Raw genomic sequence first — 22,416 nt, 5'->3', positions numbered from 1 at the left:
ATGAGGTGAATTATTTCGGAGTGTGTCAATGCTGCCAAGATAACATTACAGCCAGCACTCTGGGGTGACAAGCACTGTATTAGTTTGCAATGAGTGCCGGCCAAAAATGTAAGGTCTCAGTCCTGTTTGCACTGAAGAGGAAAATAATATACAGCTAGGTTTTACATTTAATAGTGTGGGGTTTGAATAACACCTTCCAAATCCCACTCATAAATGCCTCTGCAACATCTTTAAAATATTTATATATGAAGTGGTATTAAATAAAGGAAAGGTCATGTTCATAGCTTTTTAAGTTCCTATCCCCATTAATTTATGATGCTTGTATATTTTGTCTTTCCTTTTTATTTAATTGCTGCTGTCCAACATTTGGGTGATAAAAGGTTGAGCATTCCCCCACCCTTTTTTAAAGTTGCTTTAACGGAGCACACTCCATTCCATGCATTTAGTCTCTTGAAAATCAATTCATCGCATAAAATCATTGTTCTGAGCCTTAATGCAATTTCACAGGTACTTGTGTTAGAATAAGTAATAGGGTTCAGTGTTGCGTAAGAAAGTTTTAAGGTATCCAGGCAGTCTTGATGAGTTCTCATTTACAAGGAGGTAATGGAGTGGCAGGCTACACTGCTCTCCTGCTGCCACCCCTGTCATCACGTCCCCGCATGCTCTTCTAGCAAGGCACCCTTTAGCTCCTTAGCATTCTGTCTTTCATGCTCTTTGTTACTGCTCCAGTCACATTGAATGAACGTGGTCAAATACAGAGATGTGTTTCTCTTCAGGATTCGCAGCATTAAGTTAGGGATTTTAGTGTTACAATTAGTCTATACACCTCTGAGAGTCAGATCTCTGACATTTTGAGTCACCGTGATGCTCCACTTGTTTTCACAAATAAATGACTACTGTAGATACCCACATCTCAGAGCAGTTAAAATGAATGGAATAGATAGAACAAGGGTCTGCCTGTAGACAGCACTGTGATGGGGAAAAGTAATATAAATCTCTTCTACACAGTATCCAACTGTACAAATCTATGTTGAAGTTACATTAAGGGCCACTTTTTAAAAAAAAGGCACACATACACTTTCACACCTAATTTGCACCATTCCCACTGTGGCATTTGCAAAGCATGTACTTGCATGTGCAAGTGACCATGCTTGCAGTTATGGTAAGTGTGTGTACAAATTAGGGTCAACTGCTGCATGCACAATTTTGCACAGGCATTTTTGAAAATCAGGCCCTATGCGGCTTACTTAAAGCCACATTATACTGTTAAATCATCAGTGCTCACTGCTCCAGGATCCCCCAACTCTCTTATTTTGTGAAGAATCATATTGTGTGAATCTCTTAGAGTTCTGGTGAATCACGAGCAGATGAGCAGGGGTTTAGTTTTCTTACTAATGGAACCATCTGTCATTCATAGCTTCATATATTTGAAGGCCAAAAGGGACTATTATATCATCTAATCTGACCTCCCGCCTAGCACAGGCGACAGAAATAGAATTTCATCAAATGGTTCATGATCAACCCCAATCATCACAGGGGTGGTGTTGCTTTAAAAATGTATATAAACACAACATATACCAGTGGCCCTAAGAGTCTCCTCTTTCATATGGGAGAGATGTCAGGATGGCAGAATCTGGAAAGGGTGAAGAGCAAAATTCCTAGTCTATGACGTCAACTGTAGACATCAGCACGGAGATCTAATTTACTTGCACAGAACACAGGTTCTGATCCTGCACTATTAAGGTCAATGGGGGCTTTGCCATTGCCTTCAACATGCACAGGACAAACCCTTAGACACTAGGGTGAAGCGTGCTATAGATAACCCTAAGCTAGATAGATAGAACCACTCAGCTTTGCTTCACACTCCTCCAAAACATGCAGGCTACTTATCAACAATTATAATACTTCCGACATAGCACGTTTCATCACTAGATCTCAAAGTGCTTTACAAAGGAAGTCAGTAAGATTACCATCATTTTACAGATGGGCAACTGAACAGATTTGCCCAAGGCCACCCAGCTCTCCTGAGTCCCAGTCCAGGGCTCTCTCCATTAGGCCCCGCCCCCGCCCCGACATACCACTCTCATGCCATTTGAAGAAAAGATAATGCTACTGTTTACTTTCTCACACCGTTTTGTGCTTATGTATTGCAGCACATAGACTATATTGAGTGACCCACAGTTAATGAAGGGGAAGACTGGTATAGCCTTAATTCTTAATTTCACTGTTCTTCAGGGTTTAACTCCCATCCTAAATGTTGCATGAACATCATTTTTGTGGCATAATCTCTTTGATTGTTCTTCTTTTTAACAAGTGTTGTATGTAAATACATATTTTAAAAAATGTAAAAGGCTTTTTATTTACCTGAGAGTCACAGCTTCTTCAGATCTGATACATTTTATTATGTAAATAACCTCCTCATTCAAAATGTAAAACATGCATTTTTTTTTATAGACTCTAATAATTAATCTGACACATTAGAGTCTCTCATATAAACAAGTCCCATCAAAACAAATATTTGGCCTGATTCTGCTTTTTTTCCTCCACTGGTGGAAATTAGGAGTAATCCCACTGGAGTTAACGGTATTATACCAGTGTAAAAATGATGAGAGCCAGAGGGGAAGCAGAGCAAATGGGCAAAATCCTGATTGCTTTAATCACAATTAAATTTAATCCTATGGATTTCAATGGGATTATCTGGGAGTTAAGAGAGCAAAATCTGGCCCATTCGTTACTCCGTAGAGTAAATTCTATGGAGTCTACCCTTTAGGGCAGCTATGGAAAACAGGCGCTGATTTTCAAATACTAACTCAGGCCTTTTAATATTAGGCAAAGTCTCTTATGTTCTGGACTGAAAAATTACGTTTAAAAAAATTAACTCAGTGAATTTCAGTGGGTTTTTATATTCCTTTAACATTAAAAAAAATCCAACCAACCACTCTCTGTTTGTCTGGATATACACGTGCAAAAGTTGCTCTCTGGATGCGACCTTATATACCAAGTTACAGCCTGGAACAATTTTTTACAGCCAAGTTATAAACCTCTGCAAAAACAGGGTTTAGAATAGAAATCTTGATCGACTCATTTTAATGTTTTGAATTATAAAACTACACCTTTTAAAAGACAAGTGTCATTGCCAAACGGTGAAATTACTATACTTTACTTCCACCCACTACATTTCAATTTTAATTTTATGAATATTGCAAATTATAACACTCACATTATAACCTCTAAAGGGGATAATTTATAAAAGCGGTGTCCATCAATTATAAATTTTCCATGACATTAATAAAATGGCAAGAACTAATTATGATGACTTCTGAGATGAAGATGCCTTGGACAAATCATTAATATGTTGAAATGATATTTTTTAAAACAGAGCAGGTTCTAATTATGACTGAAATGAGATTATGAAAATGATCACAGAAAGGACATTAACCTGATGAGTTCCACAGTCTCTGAGTACATGGTGTATGGGGATTTAGCTTCTAATGGATCTCGCTCCATAGCATTCCCGCACTCAATGAAGGAGAGAGCAGCATCAGCATAATTCACTGCTTTGCCGAACTTCTCCAACTGAAATAGGAAGATGAAACTATCAAGATGATGCTTCAGCTTTTATTTCCAGCTAGATAGAGCACAGTGTATACAAAGCAACATTGACATTAAAAATGCATACATTAAAGAATTAAAGCCAGGCCATGTTTTCACCAAGCTGGACAGATAACATAGGGCCAAGTCCTCTGCAAGCGTAAAAGAGTGGAGGTCTGTTGACTTCAATGGAGCTACACCGATTTATCCCAGCTGCGGGTGAGACTCAGTACAGTCTTTAAAAAAATCCCCGTTGCTCCTTTGATATACTAGGGACTAAGTTTGAACGTTAGTATGCAAGAGGTAAGTAACAAATCTATGCCACTTGTCAGGAAAATGTGACATTCCTTTGTGATTGTTGACCCTCCTCCCACTCCAAAATCTCATCACTTATCTTGCAAATGACACCCTGAAATAGTGTTAAAAAAGTAAAAAAAATATAGCACCGCTAAATATTTTATTTTACTAGAATTTTAGTGCAAAAAGGTTTTGAGCCCTGATAATGGTGGTGATTAAACTGACTTAGACATACTGATTCCTTTCTTATGTGTAATGAATATTATATATGACATTTTTATAGTAAGTATTTTATAATAGTATTTAACATTTTCAGTTTCTGATAGGTGGATGTAAAACTTTCACTAATATGGCATTTAATGTAAAAGAATCAATAAAGCTGAAGTCTTCAAAAATGTCTTTGTATGTCTCTATCAAAATATTTTCGATGCACCTGCACACGTTTTCTATTCACAAAATGGCAGCTGCTTATAACAATAGATTAAAGTAGAGCTTTATAAGGGCATATTTTACTCTGCTGCTACCATTTAGTATCTCTCCTCACAAGACACATTCCACACTCTCTATTTTCATGGGGCGCTATCATGTAGATTTTTACCCTATTGTTCTAATTGCACAAAATTCAGCCTGGCAACAAAAGCTTGTTTTGTGTGTGCTTATGTGACAGATGCCCTCTTGGCTGACACAATGGGGAATGAACCAGGGATCTCCAGAGTTAACAGCTTAAGGCTTTGTAGCTGCAGACTGTAACGACTCATATCCTCTGTGGACTGGCACAGAGGGGGACATGTAACGCCTTCACCAGTGGGTTACACTCATTCTATAGTACCCTCTAAACAGTCAAAAGGGAATGCAGACCTCATCTCATTCCTCTCTCTTTTCCACCAATCACTTCCCTTGTTTTACCCAAGGCAAAACTTTGTTTTGGGTGTTTTTTGGAAGCTAGTTTTCTGTACAATACAGAAAATTATTGTAGCTTTAAGCTGACTTAGCAAAGGCGCATCCTCTTAATCAATGGCGATAAAGCCATGGGACCTAATTCTGCTCTCACAAACAGCAGTGTAAATCCAGGGTAATTCCAATGAAGTCAATAACATTTCTCTAGTTTATTGATGGTGCAAAGGAGAGCACAATTAGGCCGATTATCTCCGGCATGTTGTACGCTCTGTGTAGTCATTTGTTCTGATGACAGTGTGCCTAATCATAAATGAGTGGATCTCTTGCCCCTCTTCCAGCCAAAGACGGGTTTACATTGGGCCATTTCGGAATATTTCAAGCACCCTTGCTTTTGCCAGAAGTCCCTTCTCTGTGCAAGCACAGCAGCATCGCTTCCACATCTCGTTAACATTTCCTGACACTTGCAGGGGTCACACACATTATCTTCCCAGGCACAACACCACATCTTTCAATGTGGCGTGCTTCATTGTGTCAGCCCAAAGTAACCAGAAGCAATTGTTTCCATAGGACAACTAAAACCATGGGACCATACGGTAAATGAGTTGCTTGGAGAAATATGTGTGCAACCGCATTTGATGAAAAAATAAAAAAAAGATCTAAGTAGTGGAAAGAAAAGGCAGATACACAGTTCATGGGCATTTGTGGCTGCTAACAACTTATACCACAGCAGCTGGCCTGGCATTCTGATCAGAGCACTGGGGGTGTCAAACTACATGTGACATGAAAGGCCTGCCTGCGGGCAACAACATGATGTGCCATGCCTTTTCATGTTAGTTCTGCTTGAGAACACCCCTAATTCTGCAAGGCATAGTCAAAGGTAAGAAGATGGGAGACAGGTCAACACTGTCTTGAGTGAATCAGGCTGTGGAGAAAAGCGGATTGACATAGCATGTTGAGACCATCATGAGCTTGAGTCTGTAAATATTTGCTAGCATAGAGCAGGCAGGTTTATGCCACAACGATGTGTATTTTCCTTAAAGGTCAATCAGCTGCAGGAGGTGTTGTCAGTCTGCTTCTGTGAGCCTTCCCTGCGTATAGATGTCAGGATTCTGACTCAACATGCTCTACTGAGTCAGTCTTAAGTAATCAGCGTGGGCCACCTTCTGTAAATGGGCATGTCAGGAGGTCTGACTTCTAGCTTAGTGACAATCAGGGGATGTTGCCAAAAACCTGAGCCTGAGTTCTGCAGGAAACACGCTGAACAGCTTCGTGCCCCTGAATCAGGGAGCTGAAATTGGCAGCTTGATCCCTTCTCTCTTTGCCACATACCCCAAAAGCTGCAACATTCCTAAACAATGGGTGCTACATTTTTTTGTTGTTTTTGTTTGCAACCCACAGCCATTTGCAGGCATGAATGATAGATTCTTTGCTGTCAAATAAACTGATTTGCAGGAAAAATATTGTTTTTAAAATAGATAATTAGCCACCCAAAGACTATTAGTTGTCCCAGCATATGATTTGTGGGGGGAAATTTAGAGGCCAGGCTCAATTTTATTTTATAGTGACCTTACTTAAAGAAATAAGAGAGTTCTATATCACTAAGGCTGCGTAAGGGAGCTGCTGCATGGTACCAGCTGCAGCAGACAGGATCAAAATCTCCATTACAATGCAATGGCCGTACTGCAGAGCTGGTCAGATAAAGTTTGATGGAGCCATGGCCCATCAAAATGAGCAGTTTCATCTAAATCAAAATGCTTCACCAAATTGGGTTGATTTCGTGAGAAAACCAGAAAAAATGTTTGCCATTATAAAAATGTCTTTTTTTTCAACTTTTACAGAATGAAACATGTCATTTGAGATGACTTCCTTTTTAAAAAATTGTATCACATTATACATCATGTAATATAATACAGTTATATCATAATGATTCAGTCGAGCCAACGTTAATTTCCGCTTGGAATTTTCCTTCACGGAGAATTCTGAAATTTTCAGTTTTGAAATCCTTCGGAAGACAAAACTTCTTTTCTCTGCACAGCTCTGGTAGGCCACCTTAATAGGAACACTGTGTTAAGAGTTAGGAACAGTGTTCAGACTTGGGTTTGCTATGGTCGGCTTATATGAAGTCTGATCCAAAATCCACTGAGGTCAATAGAAAGACTCTTTTTGGCATCAGTAGTCTTTGGATGAAGCCCACACTGTATAAGTTTACACTGGATGATCCCTTCAGAAACACACAATTTCAGTGCTTGAAAAAAAAGGCAGAAAATGGATGGAAACTTACCAGTGCGTCCGCTTTGTGCTTTAGCTTCTTAGCCTCTTGCATGTAATAGTCTGCATTGTGAAGCCTAAGGAGACAAGTTCATTCGTTCAGGGCTACGTTTTCATACTGTTGGACAAATGGTATCTGAGAAGAATGCTGACCGTTTCTAATAGACAAATATGCCCACTTATTTGTTTAAATTTATTCTGATATTAATACGAAGCTGCTGAATGTAATGATATGCTTAGTGAGCATGTGACTGATGAGCACAAATGGCTAGCTATGGAAAACAGCAGCCCAAAGGGGGCCATTTAATGCGTGCCGAATAGAGGAAAAGGCAGAATAACTCAAACTGATGAACTCTAACAAGTTTCCATTAGAGAAGCTAAAATAAAAAATTAGGGAAGAATTACCCTGGAATTCAACATTTATAATCTGAAAACATTTGTCAAAAAACTCTTAATAAATGATAAAAAATAATTTGTCAAGAGAAAAACTCTGTGTATCATCATGTATTGATGTTGATGCTAAGGGCCCAATTCTGCCTTTACGTCACAGGCACATCTCCCATTATTTTGCCAGTGTGAAGACTGTTGATTCAGACCCCAAGCATATAACTCATATTTAACACAAATGGATTATTAGACATTTAGATAAAATCTTACTCCACATGTTTGGACTGTTTAATACTACATACATGTCATCAAATGTTATTTTAGGTCTTCTTGACTCAGATTTCCCATTGGAGAGTGTAGGCATTGTAGACCAGATGTCTGTTTCTAGATGGCTGGTATCAAGGAGACTGTTTGTTGGTCTATGGCGAGATTCCTCCTCCTACGGAAGAGAATTTTCATTAACTCCTTAAACTTTGACCCAAACACCTTTATGTGTTAAAAACACTGAAACAAAACAAGAAAAAACACATAACTGGCACAGCTTGAGGTTAAAATTCAGATACTTGTTCACATTTTAGGAACCTCACAAATCACCCTGCTTTCCCGTCTACTACAAACCCACTAGATTAATTAAGCACTGTGATTACATATTGCTCACATGCCTGACCTCATTAACACATGCTTTCAGAAAGGTGTAAAGTCAGCACTGATACCACAGAACACTATTCGCTGGAGACCCTTATTAAAAGTGTTGGGAGGGGAAAGAGATTCTGGAGCATTAGCTGATTATAAGCTAGAGATATAACATATGCAGTTAGAGTCGGCAATTGGAATTCATTTGTGAACTCTGTTTATAATCAGATGAACTAAATTACAGATTAACCAATGAACTATGGAAAAGCCCTATAATACATTTTAGTGGGGGAATATTTCAGATACCAACTCAGTGGATAAATCAAGCATGTATCTGACGGATGATGCTGGGATTGAGGGAGGAAACAGCCTGGTGGTTTACATAGCACTGTTTATTTGCTGACATATGCAGTTCATTTTGGCATTGATTTTGGTGGAAGGCATGTGTACTGCTCTGGCAGTTTGAAATAAAGTGACATGATGATATCAGAAAGCAATAGGGACAAGCGAATAAGGTAAAGTGAATTGTCACTTACATTCTAATGCAACTTGAGTGTTTTCATTTTACAATACAAGGTTGGCAACCTTTCATGACATGGGAAATTGTGAAAAATGGGGCCAAACACACCCATTTCTGCAACAGTCAAAAGGCAATGGAAGCAAACAAGAAAATCTTTCATTACGGAGACTCCATAATCCTTTCTAAAATGGTCTTAAAATTAAGCATAAATTACCATTTTTCTCTAAAAGTAGGTATCCAATTGCTGTGAAATTTCATACAGGGTTAATTTTCATGCCCCTTGAATTTTCTAAGCAGTTTTTTTTTGTTTCTTTTCATAGATGTTAAAGAAGAAGCCTTTGAAACTGGTTCCTTTGCAACCCTACTTTTCATTGTTGACCGATATCTATTAAAAACCCCATTGCCTATCTAGACAAAACTTGGCAGAGAGGAGGCCCCTGAGGAGAACTGCTCAAATGGGAAGATTTTTAAAAGAATGTGGAATTTATGGTCATTTTTAGCTGTTATTCTCATAATAGCTCAAGTTTATGGACTGTGCATGCAAACTAACCTGATTGATGGAGGCCAGGTGCACGCAAGCCGGATAGATGGGAGAGTCTGGGTGCACAGAAGTCTGATTGATGGGATGTGGGGGTGATGGACACATACAAGGCTCACTGGTTGATGGGGACCAGGTGCACATAAGTGTGACTGGTTCAGAGGAAGAGGACGAGAGGGGCTGGGCATGAGCAAGCCTGGTTGGTTGATGCTTAGGGAGTGAGTACATGCAAGCCTGACTATTTGATTGAAAAGGGGAGGGAGGGAGAAAGATTGGTGCACACAAGCCTGATTGATGGGGCCCAATGCAGGCAAACCTGATTGATAGTAAGTTCAAAGCTGATTGGGCGTACATAAAACCTTCCCCAGGAGGAGCTATGCTTTTCTGTCAGATTTTATCCTACAGCAGAGCAGGCCTCATGCACAGCTGCTGATGGATAAAAAATATTCTCATGTTGCACTTCTAATGTCCCCACTTCCCCTCCCCTCACCCCTCATTCAATGCCCGCCCCTTATTAAGCATGACAAGAAACCAAGGGAACTCCCACACAAAAGACTTTGCTGTGAAGTGCGAAGCACTGCTACACATAGAACATGCCTGACACAAAAGCAAGGAGATGGGAAGTGAGGCCACCTAGCAGCACAGAACATTTTCTCCTTCACTCACAACCATCCATCCCTTGTCATTTCAGCTACCTTATACCATGGAACGTGAACAGCAACCGCCACTCTACTCTCCATAGGGATGCCACTCCTTCTGCACACGCTCCTTTACTGACCTATCTTCTCCTGCCACAGTCAACCCCTGTGCCAAACCTCAACAACTGCTAGTGTTGGGGGACAGAGTAACCTGGTAGAAGGATATACCCATACAGGCGACAGCAGGGCAGAGTTCAGATTGTGTCGTGTGGTCTGTAGTTTAATGGGAAAGCGCATGCCTGGGGGTGGAGGATGAGACGGTCTGTAAAGTTAGAAACTTAACTTGTTATTGCTTTGCTATTGTGGGTTTGTGGCAGGCATTTAATGGGGGTAACAACCCTCACTACTCCACAACAGAGAGTTTTGTGTATTATGTAGGTATCCCAGTCAGAAAGGTCTTGAGTTGGCAGAAACCAAATCAAAGCAAACAAAGGGAAGGAGGAAAGCAGATGAGGGGAAAAAAAGCAATTCAGGAGGTAGCTTGCGATAGAAATGCAGGTGCTCAGATATTTGGTCCCTGAGTGTGGGACACACAGGCAATTTTTCAGCGGATTTTTATTGGGCGGTCAGTTCAATCTGCAATGCTTAGTTTAGCTACAGTGCTTAATTACCAGCTGAGAATTTGGGGATATTAGTCATAAGAAATATGCTAACACTATAGAAAATTCATCAAAGATTTTTTTTTTCTTTATGTGTGTGGTTAAAACTACACAGGCAGGAGGAGTAATTGCAGATAGTCCACTGCTGTAAATCTAGCCTATAAAGTGGAGGGACCAGGTGTTCTAGTCAGTTACACACAATGTCAAATGGATGCTTAATGCCCATCTAAAAATGGAACTTGCAAGAGAGCTTGTGTACTGCTCTCAAGCGCTCCATGCCTAGCCGCTCTTCAGTGGGGTTACAGAAGGATTTAAACACAGATATTAAAAAAAAGAGAGAATCAAACAGAACAAAGCTTAGTTACTTTTGTTTTATCTTGTTCACTTTCAGCAGCTCCGACCAGTTACTTACACAGATTCCTTTGGGGTTCGAAGAGGATTTGTTCTCATTCTTTCCGAATTTAGAAGAAGAGGAAGCGCTGCCGGTCTGCAAGGAGTTTGTGACGCTGTTCTCTTGGCTGAAGGAGCTGTTGTCACTGCTGTGCCGTCTGTGTGCTGGCTCATCCAGCAGCGGGGATAACGGAGGAGGGAACAACTTCTCTTCTCTTTTCTTAGTCACCTTTTTAACTGAACTCCCGCTGCAGGGACACAGACAAGAAGTGGTTGTGGGACAAGCCTTTAGGTATTTTTAAATTCTCTGCATCACCAAGCACTAGACATTATTTAACTGGAGGCCAGATTCTGTTTTCATATGACTATGAGTAGTGGGAGGCCAGTGAAGGTATAAAAGCTACTCTTGCCTTCTTTGCCTCTTCAGTGACAGCAAAGGCCTTTTGTTTTGGGGGGGGGGACTATTTTGTTTGACTGTATTAATACAGTTGTGGACACTTGAAACACTATACTGAGTCAGTTGTCATCACAGAAGGCATAGGGGCCTGATCCCCCAAACTACTTAAACAGATGCTTAACTTTATACATAGGAGTAGCCCTATTTGAGGTTAAAGGGACTATTCTCATGCGTAAAGATAAACATTTTAAATGCATTGCTGGATTGGGGCCCATATGCCTGCTCTTAGCAAATATCCATCATACAGTACAGCATGTGAATGAAGAAAATGGTTTGTAACAGCTACCAAACAATAACCATAACAATAACATGAAATTATTTCACCTCACGAGTAAAACTGATGTGCCCCACTACAGAAAATGATTCAGAGCAGCTGGCAAAAGCTCTTGAGCGAATACCGGTTAATGAATGAACCTGGTTTAGAAAATAAATATGTTTTTAACGTGAAAGCTGACACAATGCTATGGTTGACTGCCTGTTTTGTATAGAAGAATGGTCACTAGCGTAAAAACTGCAGCTATGTTACCCCCCCAACCGTTTAACATGTTAATTTGGTCATGGATTTTTATTTTAGTTACTGTCCTAGTCCAGTCTATGAAGATTACTTGAATTTTAATCTTTTCTCAGACAACTAACATTGTACTGCAGAGTCATTTACTTTTCATGATTATTGAGTACAATTTTCAATAGCAAATTAAGTTAACAAAAATGTATGTGTCCCCCTTAGTCAATTTCAGTAAGTGTCAGGAATTATAGATTTACAATACCTCAAAGCAGCAAATCAGAGAGGAACAAGCAATGCAAGCTGCCTAATTCCTCAATCTGGTGATATTCAATACCATCCTCCTTATTCCAGCCTGGCTGTGTTCCACAATGTTACCAATTTGAATGATAATTGTGTCTATTTCAATCATTTTCTAATTGTGGCTTTTGTGTCAATTTTAATAATACGAAAGTGTATTAATATTCCTGAAACCTTAGTAGACTATAATCAAACAAAACCCCGATACACGGTATTGTCATTGCCACTCAGAGGCATTTTCAGTACAGTTAATATATGGATAAAATTATCCTGTTGAAAGCTCTTCATTATATGAAGGCTCTTCAGAACAAGGGACCTTCACCAGCACAGCCTGTCTATGGTCTTACAATAGGAAGGTTATGGATACTGACTGCACAGCAGAGGGTTTTACTCAGAAAACAGGTTGGTCAGCTAACTAAGACCAAATGAAAACAGCTGTGTACCAGGCAGTTGGGGAACTGCTAGAGAAGGTTGGGGAAGATTTGCCAGAAAACTTTTCAGAAAGGTCTCATTCAAAGCCTTCTTGGCATCCCTCCGATCTCCAAAGTGCACTGTGGCGCTCATGTGAATTACCACAGTTCTAGGTTATAACAACACTCAGCTACACATTTGTTATCTCATTGTACAGTTGGGAAACCAGACACAGGAAGGCCACACAGTGAGACCAAGTTAGTGGGAGAGCTAGGAGCAGGACACTCACACCTCCTGATTCTTAGACCAGCCTCCTATCCCTTGGACCGTACTGTGAGTGAAGAGATAGACTGGCGGCTCTGGCCTAGCCTGAGACTAGGGGGGAAGGATAGCTCAGTGGTTTGAGCATTGGCCTGTTAAACCCAGGGTTGTGAGTTCAATCCTTGAGGGGGCCACTTAGGGGTCTGGGACAAAAAAATCAGTACTTGGTCCTGCTAGTGAAGGCAGGGGTCTGGACTCAATGACTTTTCAAGGTCCCTTCCAGTTCTAGGAAGTAGGATATCTCCATCCATGTGTGTGCCTGTGCCAATAGGGCACAGGGAGGTAGGTAGGAAATGGAGTCCACTTATGAAAGAAAAGCAAGGGTGGGGTTTGTGATCCTATCCCCACGTTGGAAAGTCCAAGGGGCTCATCTTCTCCCCCCTAAACATTTTGTTGGGGAAAAGAGAGTTGGGTCTGATGGGCCCACTTCAAAAGTTTTTTGCAGAAAGACTGAAGGTCACTTAATCCCCCACTTTAGAACCTAATCCAGCCCCTGCTTTAGGATGTCAAGGTTATTCAGAGCCTCCCTTCATAGTTTCATAATCCAGCTGTTGGAATTCAGGCTGTGTGGAGTCTATCACTATGACCTTTGGAAGGGGGCAATCTTAGGCAGCCACATAACAACCTAACCAGGATTACCCAGTTGCTGCTACTAAAGGGGAAGTTAATGACACCTAGAATAGGCTTAGCGTTGGTGGTTGGGTAGCCTGAAAAGGCAGCAGCTGCCAGGATAACAGCCTAGTCTCTTGGCTAGCGTTCGTATATACTTCAGAGAGCTGGCCTCTGTTTTGGGGGTATTGCCTAAAATTTTGCACCTACACCTCAATTGTTAAGGGCACCTCAGTTACAGGTGCGGCGACTCAGATTTGGCATACAAGTCATTCTGTGGGAGGCGGGGCCTCAACCTAGCCACCCCAAAAATATTCCTGTGTGTGTGTGTATTTATTTTTTATATTTATACATACACACAGGAATATTTTATCTATATCTATATATAAAAATTAAAACAACAAAAGTCCTTTGGCTGTTTCAGCCCCAGATGCAGTTATGCATTTCCTTAGTTGCCCTTTAAATACAAACAGGGTTTCAGGAAAATTAACTTTTGATAGCAATGTTATCCACTTCAGATTCACGATGTTAACAATAACCTCCGTGAAATCAATTGTTACCAGTAGTTAACTGGACTGTCACTTTGCTTTGGGCTGTTAATGAGCTAACAAACTGGTCTTTCATTGCAGTAATCACTAATTTTGAATTAATTTATTGCAATAATCACCTGGACTCAATGATTTAATTTGCTGACATGATTGTCAGTTAAATTATATTGATAATCAAGTGAGAAATGTAAAAATGCATGAAAAAATACAAGCAGAACTGATGGTCTTGTGGCTGCAGGGTTTAATCTTTGTGTCAGAGAAGGCCAATTATCAAGGAATGAGAAGTCTCCCTGTCTGGTTTTTCAGTCTTGTTTATTGTACGGTATGAAGCAAGCCACAAGGGAGTCAGTGTATGAAGGATGAAGAATTTTCATCTACTCTCGAATTTCAAGAGGCCATTCTTTACCCTTACTTTATCCACTCATTGTAGTCTGCTATAGTATCTCTGGCCCATTAGTGAGACAAAGCCATTGTCTATGCAATCACTTGGCTTTACCTTCCTTCCACTCTCCCTGTCCCCAAAGAAATGCTTCACACTGATGGTGTATCTAATCTTCTGCAGGGGGTTAGCAGGGAAAGGTCACTCTCACATTAGGTTGGACCATGTGGCAGCAACTGAATGAAGCTGAAGTCTTTGTCACAGATGTACTAGGGCAGTTTTATTGTGAACAACTCTATAATGAAAGCTGTCGTGACTACCCAAGGGACCAGCAAATATATGTTGCCTAGTACAGGTGCATCTTTAACTAAAGGTCAAACAAACGTATACTGAAAATCTTGGAAATACTCTAAAATGATTGCTTAAGACAGACTCTTGTCTGCTAGATGTTGTGCATGTTTGGGCTGTATGGGCTTAATTTGAAAACCAGGCTCCTGTATCTGCAAATAACTGCTGGTGTCATTACACATGTACAAATGCTGGCAAGTAGTTGTCTAATAACTGGACTGTCCCCACAAATTAGGCAGTTAGACATTAATTGCCATCACCTGCACGTAGAATTAATTATACCTGCAAAATTGCTCTTGCAAGTAAATAACTGTATTAACAAAGATAATAAAATAATAACAAAAATAAAATTGCTAGTACAAAACGGTTGGCTGATCTATTAAATTAAAAAAAAAACTCTGTATGCTTAGTGTCCAAAGCACTCTCTAGAAAACAGATATTTAAGTCAACTTGAGATCCTATACTCTAGGAATACAATACTTAATTTCTGAACCACTAAATACTCTCTCCTCTCTGCTTCTGTTACCCTGTGGACTTAATAAGGAAAGATTGTACAAAAAATGTTATTTGTCTGCCCTAAAATGAAAAATCAAGATGGAGTTAATAAAATTTTCATCAAGTATATATAAAATTAATGCATCCGATCCTCCCTAACCTACAAACTTTACAATTCACAGTAAAAAAAAAAAAAGGTTGTCTCCTCCTACTTTTCAGAAAGATTTAGTATCCGAGGGAATGACCCTAAACCCACAAGTGAACGGAAAGACTCCCAAAGACTCCCTAGTGTAATAAGGAGATTTCATGTTACTAAAAATACATTCGCTAGCACATTATGACATATTAGAAATAATTAAAATTGAACTGTAATTATTAAAATAATTATATATAGTATATCTTGCTTCAAATCTGGGAAAAGGCAAACACTCAGGATTATGTATGAGAATATACAAGCACATGGATACTAATTGTTTATGCAATTACTATGGCTGTATAATGAAAATGGGGTATTTGTGTGTGCAATGGTTATTGGGTTATTGAGAATGCAAACACCCAGTTTACTTGTGCAGTTATGGAAACAGCATGTGCAAATTAGGCATTTAATTGCCAAAACATTGATGCGTGTGGCTTTCTGAAAACCTGTCTTTGTGATATGGTATCGTTGCTTGTTCTGTTGTTTCTGTTCACTGATGGCCAGGTTTAAAGGTAATTAGGCACTTTTGAAAATCCTAGTAGGCACCTATTGCATTGCTAGGGACCTAAATACTTTTAAAAATATAACCCTCTGGATCCTGGTACCTCAGTCGGATCTGTGTGGGTGGATCCCTGTGCCCAATGGGGATCTGCATACATGCAAAGATTAATTCACTCGGACATGATAGTAGGATTGCTATATCACAATGGTTCTCACAATAATTAAATACAGATTATCAAGGCTCTACTGTATTAATATGGGAATAAAATTTGGGGCTTAAGTGACAAGCCTCTCTTTTACTGTTTTGCCACTGCTGCGTTATTTCCCCCCTACCTTTGAATCAGTGACTAGTTTGGACTCATTTTTTGTACTTTATCCCTGATGGAAAATGGAACTTCTCCTGAATGCTTAAAAATAATCTGGGGCTATGGAGAAATTTGTCATTACACATTCAATCCCCTAGTCTTGGGATCAGGGTTGATCTACATTCAGCTGCACATCACTGGGAGTTGCAGACCTGAATTATCAAACAACAGAGGATTTGTTTAAAACGAACTCGGAAGATATTAATAATGAACTCGACGTGATCCAGGCCTCAATCACGTCAGTGGCTAAGGAGTCAAAAAATTTTGGTTCACAATTCACAGCGGGCGAGAGAAAAAGCTAACATATGGAAATAACTATTGATGGACACAATTATATTTTAACCGACAATACCAAAGGCTTGAAAGCTCTAAGGAATCAAATTAATGACCTGGAAAACAAGCTCAAATTAAGAAACATCAGGTTGGGGGTGGATCCCTAGGGCTTATCTGAGACAGGAAAAGAATTTTTTTTAATGGATAATGGAAGTGGTGGGGATGGATAATTTTTGATTCCCTCTGCAATATATCTCAGCTCATTGTATTTTCAGGAATGACAATTGAGAACACCCATCATGATGCTTACTAAATGTGCAACATGTTATGGACCACACCATCACCTGCAAATCATCTGCCTTTTCCAAACTCAACAACATAGAGGACCAGACTCTGATCTAATTTTCAGTGGTGTAAAACTGGACAAAGCGGAGTTACTCTGTAACTAAAGCAGTATAAATAAGATTATAATCTGCTCTGTAGACTTCATAATGGCTTTAAAAGATGCAAATTAAAAAATTAATTTCAGAACTTCTTCATAAATTTAAATATTGCCACTATGATACCTTTTCCCCAAGATCATGTACTTTCTGGGCCTGAATCTTTGCTTGCACCAGTGGAAATCAGAAGTTACACCTCTGAAGCCAATAAAGTGCAAAACTGATAGGCTTTCTCTCTATTTACAGAATGTTAATCCTGTGATTATAATAATATTAAATGTCATTCATGCGGTGCCTGATTGCTGATGCATTATAGCCATTTCAGACAAAATGCAATACTTCAGAGAGATACCAATTATACGGTTATATGTACCCTGCAAAAATAAAGTGCTACTTAAAGTTAAGTACTTTCTACTAGCTTTGTATTGTGTGAGGTTAACATGCCAGGACTCTACTAGGCATTTGGCAGGACTGTTCCATAGTTCAGGTGGAATCATATTTTGAATAAGGACTTTGTTCCATAACTAGAATCAGACAATACTGTAACAAAAACATCATTTTATTTTATATATGTCTATTTATAAAGGGGCAAATCCTGATCCCACTGAGGTTAATGGCAAAACGACTGTCGGTTTCAGTAAAACCAAGATTTGGCCCTCAGAAAACAGATTTATTTTTCAGTAGAAAACTCCCGGTGCTCAGGGTAGGGATAATCAGGGCAGCATGGACCTGGCTGAGAGCACTTCAGTGTCTCGGTGATACTGTGGTTTCCGCAAGCGCAACAAAAGGATAGCTCAAGTTCATTCAGAAAACAAGGATCCCTCTACATGACAGATGGGAGCAATGATACCTAAGCCACTGGGCAACACCCAGGCTTTATCACAGAGTTCCATAACAAATGCTTTTGCAGAGCACAGTTATTAAATCACAGCTCAGTATTAAGAAATACTTACTCTTTAGTGCTGGTTAATCTGTGATTAGGTATTGGAGAAATACATGGTGGAAGTAGGCATGAGGCTGCGGTGTCCTCCAGACGCTGTTTCTTGGTTTCACCAAATGTATCCAAGCTTTCGGACTGCTTGAACAAAACAAAAACAGCTTGAAAAATGCAGCATCTAAGCACAAATTCTCCTTACCATTAAGAGAAAGTCAAGAATCTCAGCATATTTCCTTTGTAGTAGCAGCAGCTAAAATACTGATATGTACAGTAGGTCTACACTTATCCGGTAGTTTGGCGGCAAGCGAATCGACTTTTGGGTTCGACTTATCGCGTCTTGTCTGGATCAGATAAGTCGAACCCGGAAGTGCTCGCCGTCAACTGCGGTACTCCAGCTCGGCGAGAGGAGTACGCGAAGTCGACGGGGGAGCCTGCCTGCCGCGTCTGGACCGAGGTAAGTTCGAACTAAGGTACTTCGAACTTCAGCTACGTTATTCACGTAGCTGAAGTTGCGTACCTTAGTTGGAATTGGGGGGTTAGTGTAGACCTGCCCTTAGAGAAGTGAAAATAACTAAAAAAAAAAGGCCTAAATGTGCTGATCTGTATTGCAAACAGATGACTAAGTTATATAACAGCTAACCCAGCTGGATAATTGTAAAGCAAATGCCTCACTTTACTAGAGTTTGCTTCTGTATTGCATCATAATGAATAAATAATCAAGATCTCAGGACCTGATCCTGCAAAATCTTATTCACATGAATATCTTTTACTCATTAATATACTTGAAGTCAATGAGACAGCTTTCAGGAGTAAGGATTACTCAGATGACTGAGAGGCTGCAGACCTGAGCCCGAAAGTGGTAGTGATTAGCAAGGGGTAGATGGTTCAAAATTTACCTTGACAGATTCCCTGTTGCATGACCTCAGTGCCTGAACTAAGAAGATATAAGTAAAGCTGATTACTGCTCTATCACTGGAACCTTCATACCGTCTCTCAAGCCCATGCGCTTGTGCCTTAAATAAATCTTTTAATAAAATGATTTCGAAACCCAAATCAGTCTCTTCATGCCATGTTTTAAACACGTGCAGCACAAACCCTAACTGACTTGCTTCCTCCTGCGTCACCGTGAGCAGCGATAGTGATGAGCATACAACAACCAAAACGGAAGAGAAAGGGCTATTTTAATACTCAGCTGAGTATTTTTAGTCTAGCGGAACACCCAAGCATCCCAGAGAGTGTACCTTTTCATCATGGCAGTTCCTGATCCAAAGTTTCAGCTACTAGAGGAGATCCCCCCAACTCTTTTAGATAACCCATCATATTCCTTGAGCCCTAGGTTTAGCTACCAGTACTGTAGTCTTCTTCTAGCCAGGATTCTTACTGACTATCACCCCACTGAGTTAGCAATTCTACAAGTTATTAGCGTATTATTCGCATAAACCTCAGCACACATGTGCATGCACACAAAATACACATTCACAAAATGCCTTTCTTTCTGCATAATTTTAATTCATAGGCCAGAGTAAAAGCAGAGATTCAGCTCCTGCAGACCTTACTCGTGAATATTCCCACTTAAGTCAATGGGAGTATTCACAAGAGTAAGGGCTGCACGCCTTTGTCATGCATTAACTCCCTCCTTCTATCATCAGACTACTCTAAATCAGCATTTTAATGCAGTTCAGGAGGCCAATAGAACTGACAGCTGAAGTCACATTCCCAATGATTTATAAAATTTGGGGTATAAAAATCTTAAATGATGTCTTCTCTCTGAGAGACCAGAGCATAACCATTTCAGCTGGAAAATCCCTCTACAAAAATTCATTTATGATATAAAACCTCCCTTTCTTTTCTGAAAGCACATTTTAGTTTGAAGCATACTGTCATATCCCACAAGACAGGATACCCTTGGGCATAAATAACATAAAACACATGATAAAACATAGTCCCTTAAGTAAAAACATATTCTGCGTTTCAGGTAGTTGCAAAAGGGGAGCAGCTAGTTAAGTAAATCTATAAATCACATTTGTTTATATAACAAAATCATATTTTTAAAGTCAGAATTCACCAGTGGCATAAGCCAGCACAACTCCATTGACTTGAAGGAAGCAGTGCCTAAGTCAGTGGTGAATCGGCTTGTAACTCTCCAGACAATAAAAACCTGCCTTCTAAACAGAAGTCACATTTTCTGGGTACACTCAATCCTCAGTAATTTGCACTAGTTCTTGGGAATCCCACTGCAGATTACTGAATACTGCAAATGAATGGGAAAGTGAGCAACCGCAATGGAAAAGCACAAAAGACACATCACCACATATACACTGTTCATTGATTTTGACAGTTAGAGTTTGGTTTTAAATAGTTTATGATGAAAATTCACAATGCACTGGTAAATGTAGTATAGCATCTTTTGTAAATAAACAATCATGCCTTAGTAATCGGATACCTCTCTATAGAACTGTTTCTTCAATTAAATCTTTGCGGAGAGGTTGGGGCAGGTATGAAGAAATGCCGATGATTGAGGTTCAGGGTGACCAGACAGCAAGTGTGAAAAATCGGGACGGGGGTAGGGGATAATAGGAGCCTATATAAGAAAAAGACACAGAAATCGGGATTGTCCCTATAAAATCAGGACATCTGGTCACCCTACTGAGGTTCTATCTGGAACCTACCCAGCTGACACACGGAAATGAAGTGGTTTCCCTTGGACTATATAAATTACTTACCTTGTGCTTCCTTTTGGATTTTGTGGCGGGCTTTTCAGCGGCTGCGGTGGGGGACTCTCGAGATTGTCGCCTGTGTTTCACATTTGCCTCTCGCGGTTCAGTTTTCACACTCACTGTCTCACCAGGGTCTTGTCCGGGTATTCTAGAGAGTAAACTAAGATCTATTTTCACCCAAAGGGATTTGAGTTCTTCAAATTCCCTCAGTGGGGACAGAAGTTCATTTTGCACAATTGGGATCGGTGAAAAGAGTTGTTCCTCTAAATCATTGCTGGTCTGGTCTATTGATGTGTTGCTGCTGTTGCTAGTTAAACTACTTACACTGAGGATGTTACTACTGGAGTCTTTTACTTTGAGGCCATTGGCAGGCCCACTGAAAGCTGGTAATATTTTAGCCTGCAGGCTCTCTTCCTGGTCTGTGTTTGAATCAGAAGTAGACGAATCGGTTTCAATAAATTCACGGGATTTAGGGACAGTTTTGCTAGGGCCTCTGTACTTTTTCTTCTCAGAAGCAAGTCCCGTGCTAGTCCGTGGTTCTTTTCTTGGAGCTGTCTTTCCAGCTGTTGCTTTTGTGCGAACCTTTGGCTGCTCTGGTGGTTCCTGTGTATCTTTTTCTTTGGGAGTGTTGCTGGTATTATTTGGTTTGGGCCAGTTATACTCTTCTACACTGGAAGTCCTTTCTACCTTTTTGGGTTGCTTTTTCCCAGGAGTCCTTTGTGAAGTTGGCTCATTATAAGCTGGTGACTTCTGCTTGGAGCTTTTCGCCTCTGGAGTTTTCTGGGCAACTCGTGGTTTGGCTTTCTCCCGGATGGGACTAAGGACGGCCCTGTCTTTGGAATCGGTCTGGGGCAGACTGTTATTAAGCTTCCCTTTGTTTTGTCCTTCAGTCTGTTGGCTGCTCTGAGACTGAGAACTGTTCTCACTGTGAGTCTCATTTTGGTTGTTGATAATGGTCTTGTTATGGGGATTCACTTTATTTAGCCATTTATCCAGCTGCCACTTGTTTGTTGAAGGAGGTTCAGGCTGCAGATCGGAGAACGATAAGAAACAAATCTTAGAGAAGCAATGCATTTTAGTTTAAACCACAATTACATTTTTAACACAGCCTTTTATTTCAGTCAACCAGCGGTTATTGCTACTTTTACTATAGTATTTATGGTTAATTAGGCTTCCTTATCTAGTTTCCAATGTGGCCCTGGAGAAATTTAATATAACGAAAAAGTTAAGCAGGTCCCTGAAGATGTATTTTTTGTCATGGTGCCTTTCCTTAGTCCCAGACAAATACTGTGCCAATAAAATCTTCTAAATATTTCTCTGAAGTAACTGAAATGTGGGCCAGAAGGTTTTCCCCAAAGCTAAAATGAGTTTGTGGATCATGTGTTTGATAGCACAAAGGGAGAAGAAAGCAAATAACAGTAAACAGAATAGAACTTCTATGTTTTCTGAAGGATAAAAGGATTTCGCTTTCAGTGACAAGGCTTTTTCCTGAGAGTGTGCTGGGAGAAGGGGCTTGAATTCATAGCTTTACCTCCGGAGTTGCGCTGCGTGACTCTTCGTTACACTCACTGTCACTGGAGCTGCTTTCGCTGTCGGAATCGGACTCGGAGCTGCTCTCGGACTCACTTGAGCTCCCAGAGCCTCCGCTGGAATGTGCTAAAACTGCACCGTGTGCTGTCTGCAAAGGAAGGCCACTGTGGGGAAAGACAGACATTCAGTTGAATATGCTATTTGACCAATTTTTATTTTAAAAGTCTAACCTAGGAAAATTGATGGTGATGACCCTGGTCTTATTGTCC

The 22,416-nt window shown here is 40.1% G+C and overlaps 1 protein-coding gene across 1 annotated transcript in view; it reads right to left on the bottom strand.

Annotated features, from left to right (window-relative positions):
• AFF2 (AF4/FMR2 family member 2) overlaps positions 1 to 22,416 on the bottom strand; it is a gene marked incomplete in the record, with an annotated part of 408,588 nt that overhangs the window by 24,909 nt on the left and 361,263 nt on the right. Inside the window, 7 exon segments of the mRNA XM_034781192.1 lie at positions 3,440 to 3,576; positions 7,067 to 7,130; positions 7,743 to 7,879; positions 10,841 to 11,066; positions 17,917 to 18,041; positions 20,624 to 21,643; positions 22,149 to 22,311. Coding sequence (XP_034637083.1) covers positions 3,440 to 3,576; positions 7,067 to 7,130; positions 7,743 to 7,879; positions 10,841 to 11,066; positions 17,917 to 18,041; positions 20,624 to 21,643; positions 22,149 to 22,311 — 1,872 coding nt within the window.

This window comes from Trachemys scripta, chromosome 9, assembly GCF_013100865.1.
Source record: "Trachemys scripta elegans isolate TJP31775 chromosome 9, CAS_Tse_1.0, whole genome shotgun sequence".
Classification (NCBI taxonomy): Eukaryota; Metazoa; Chordata; order Testudines; family Emydidae; genus Trachemys; species Trachemys scripta.
The sequence above is the reverse complement of the archived record's forward strand: the minus strand, read 5'-3'. Positions and strand labels throughout refer to the sequence as shown.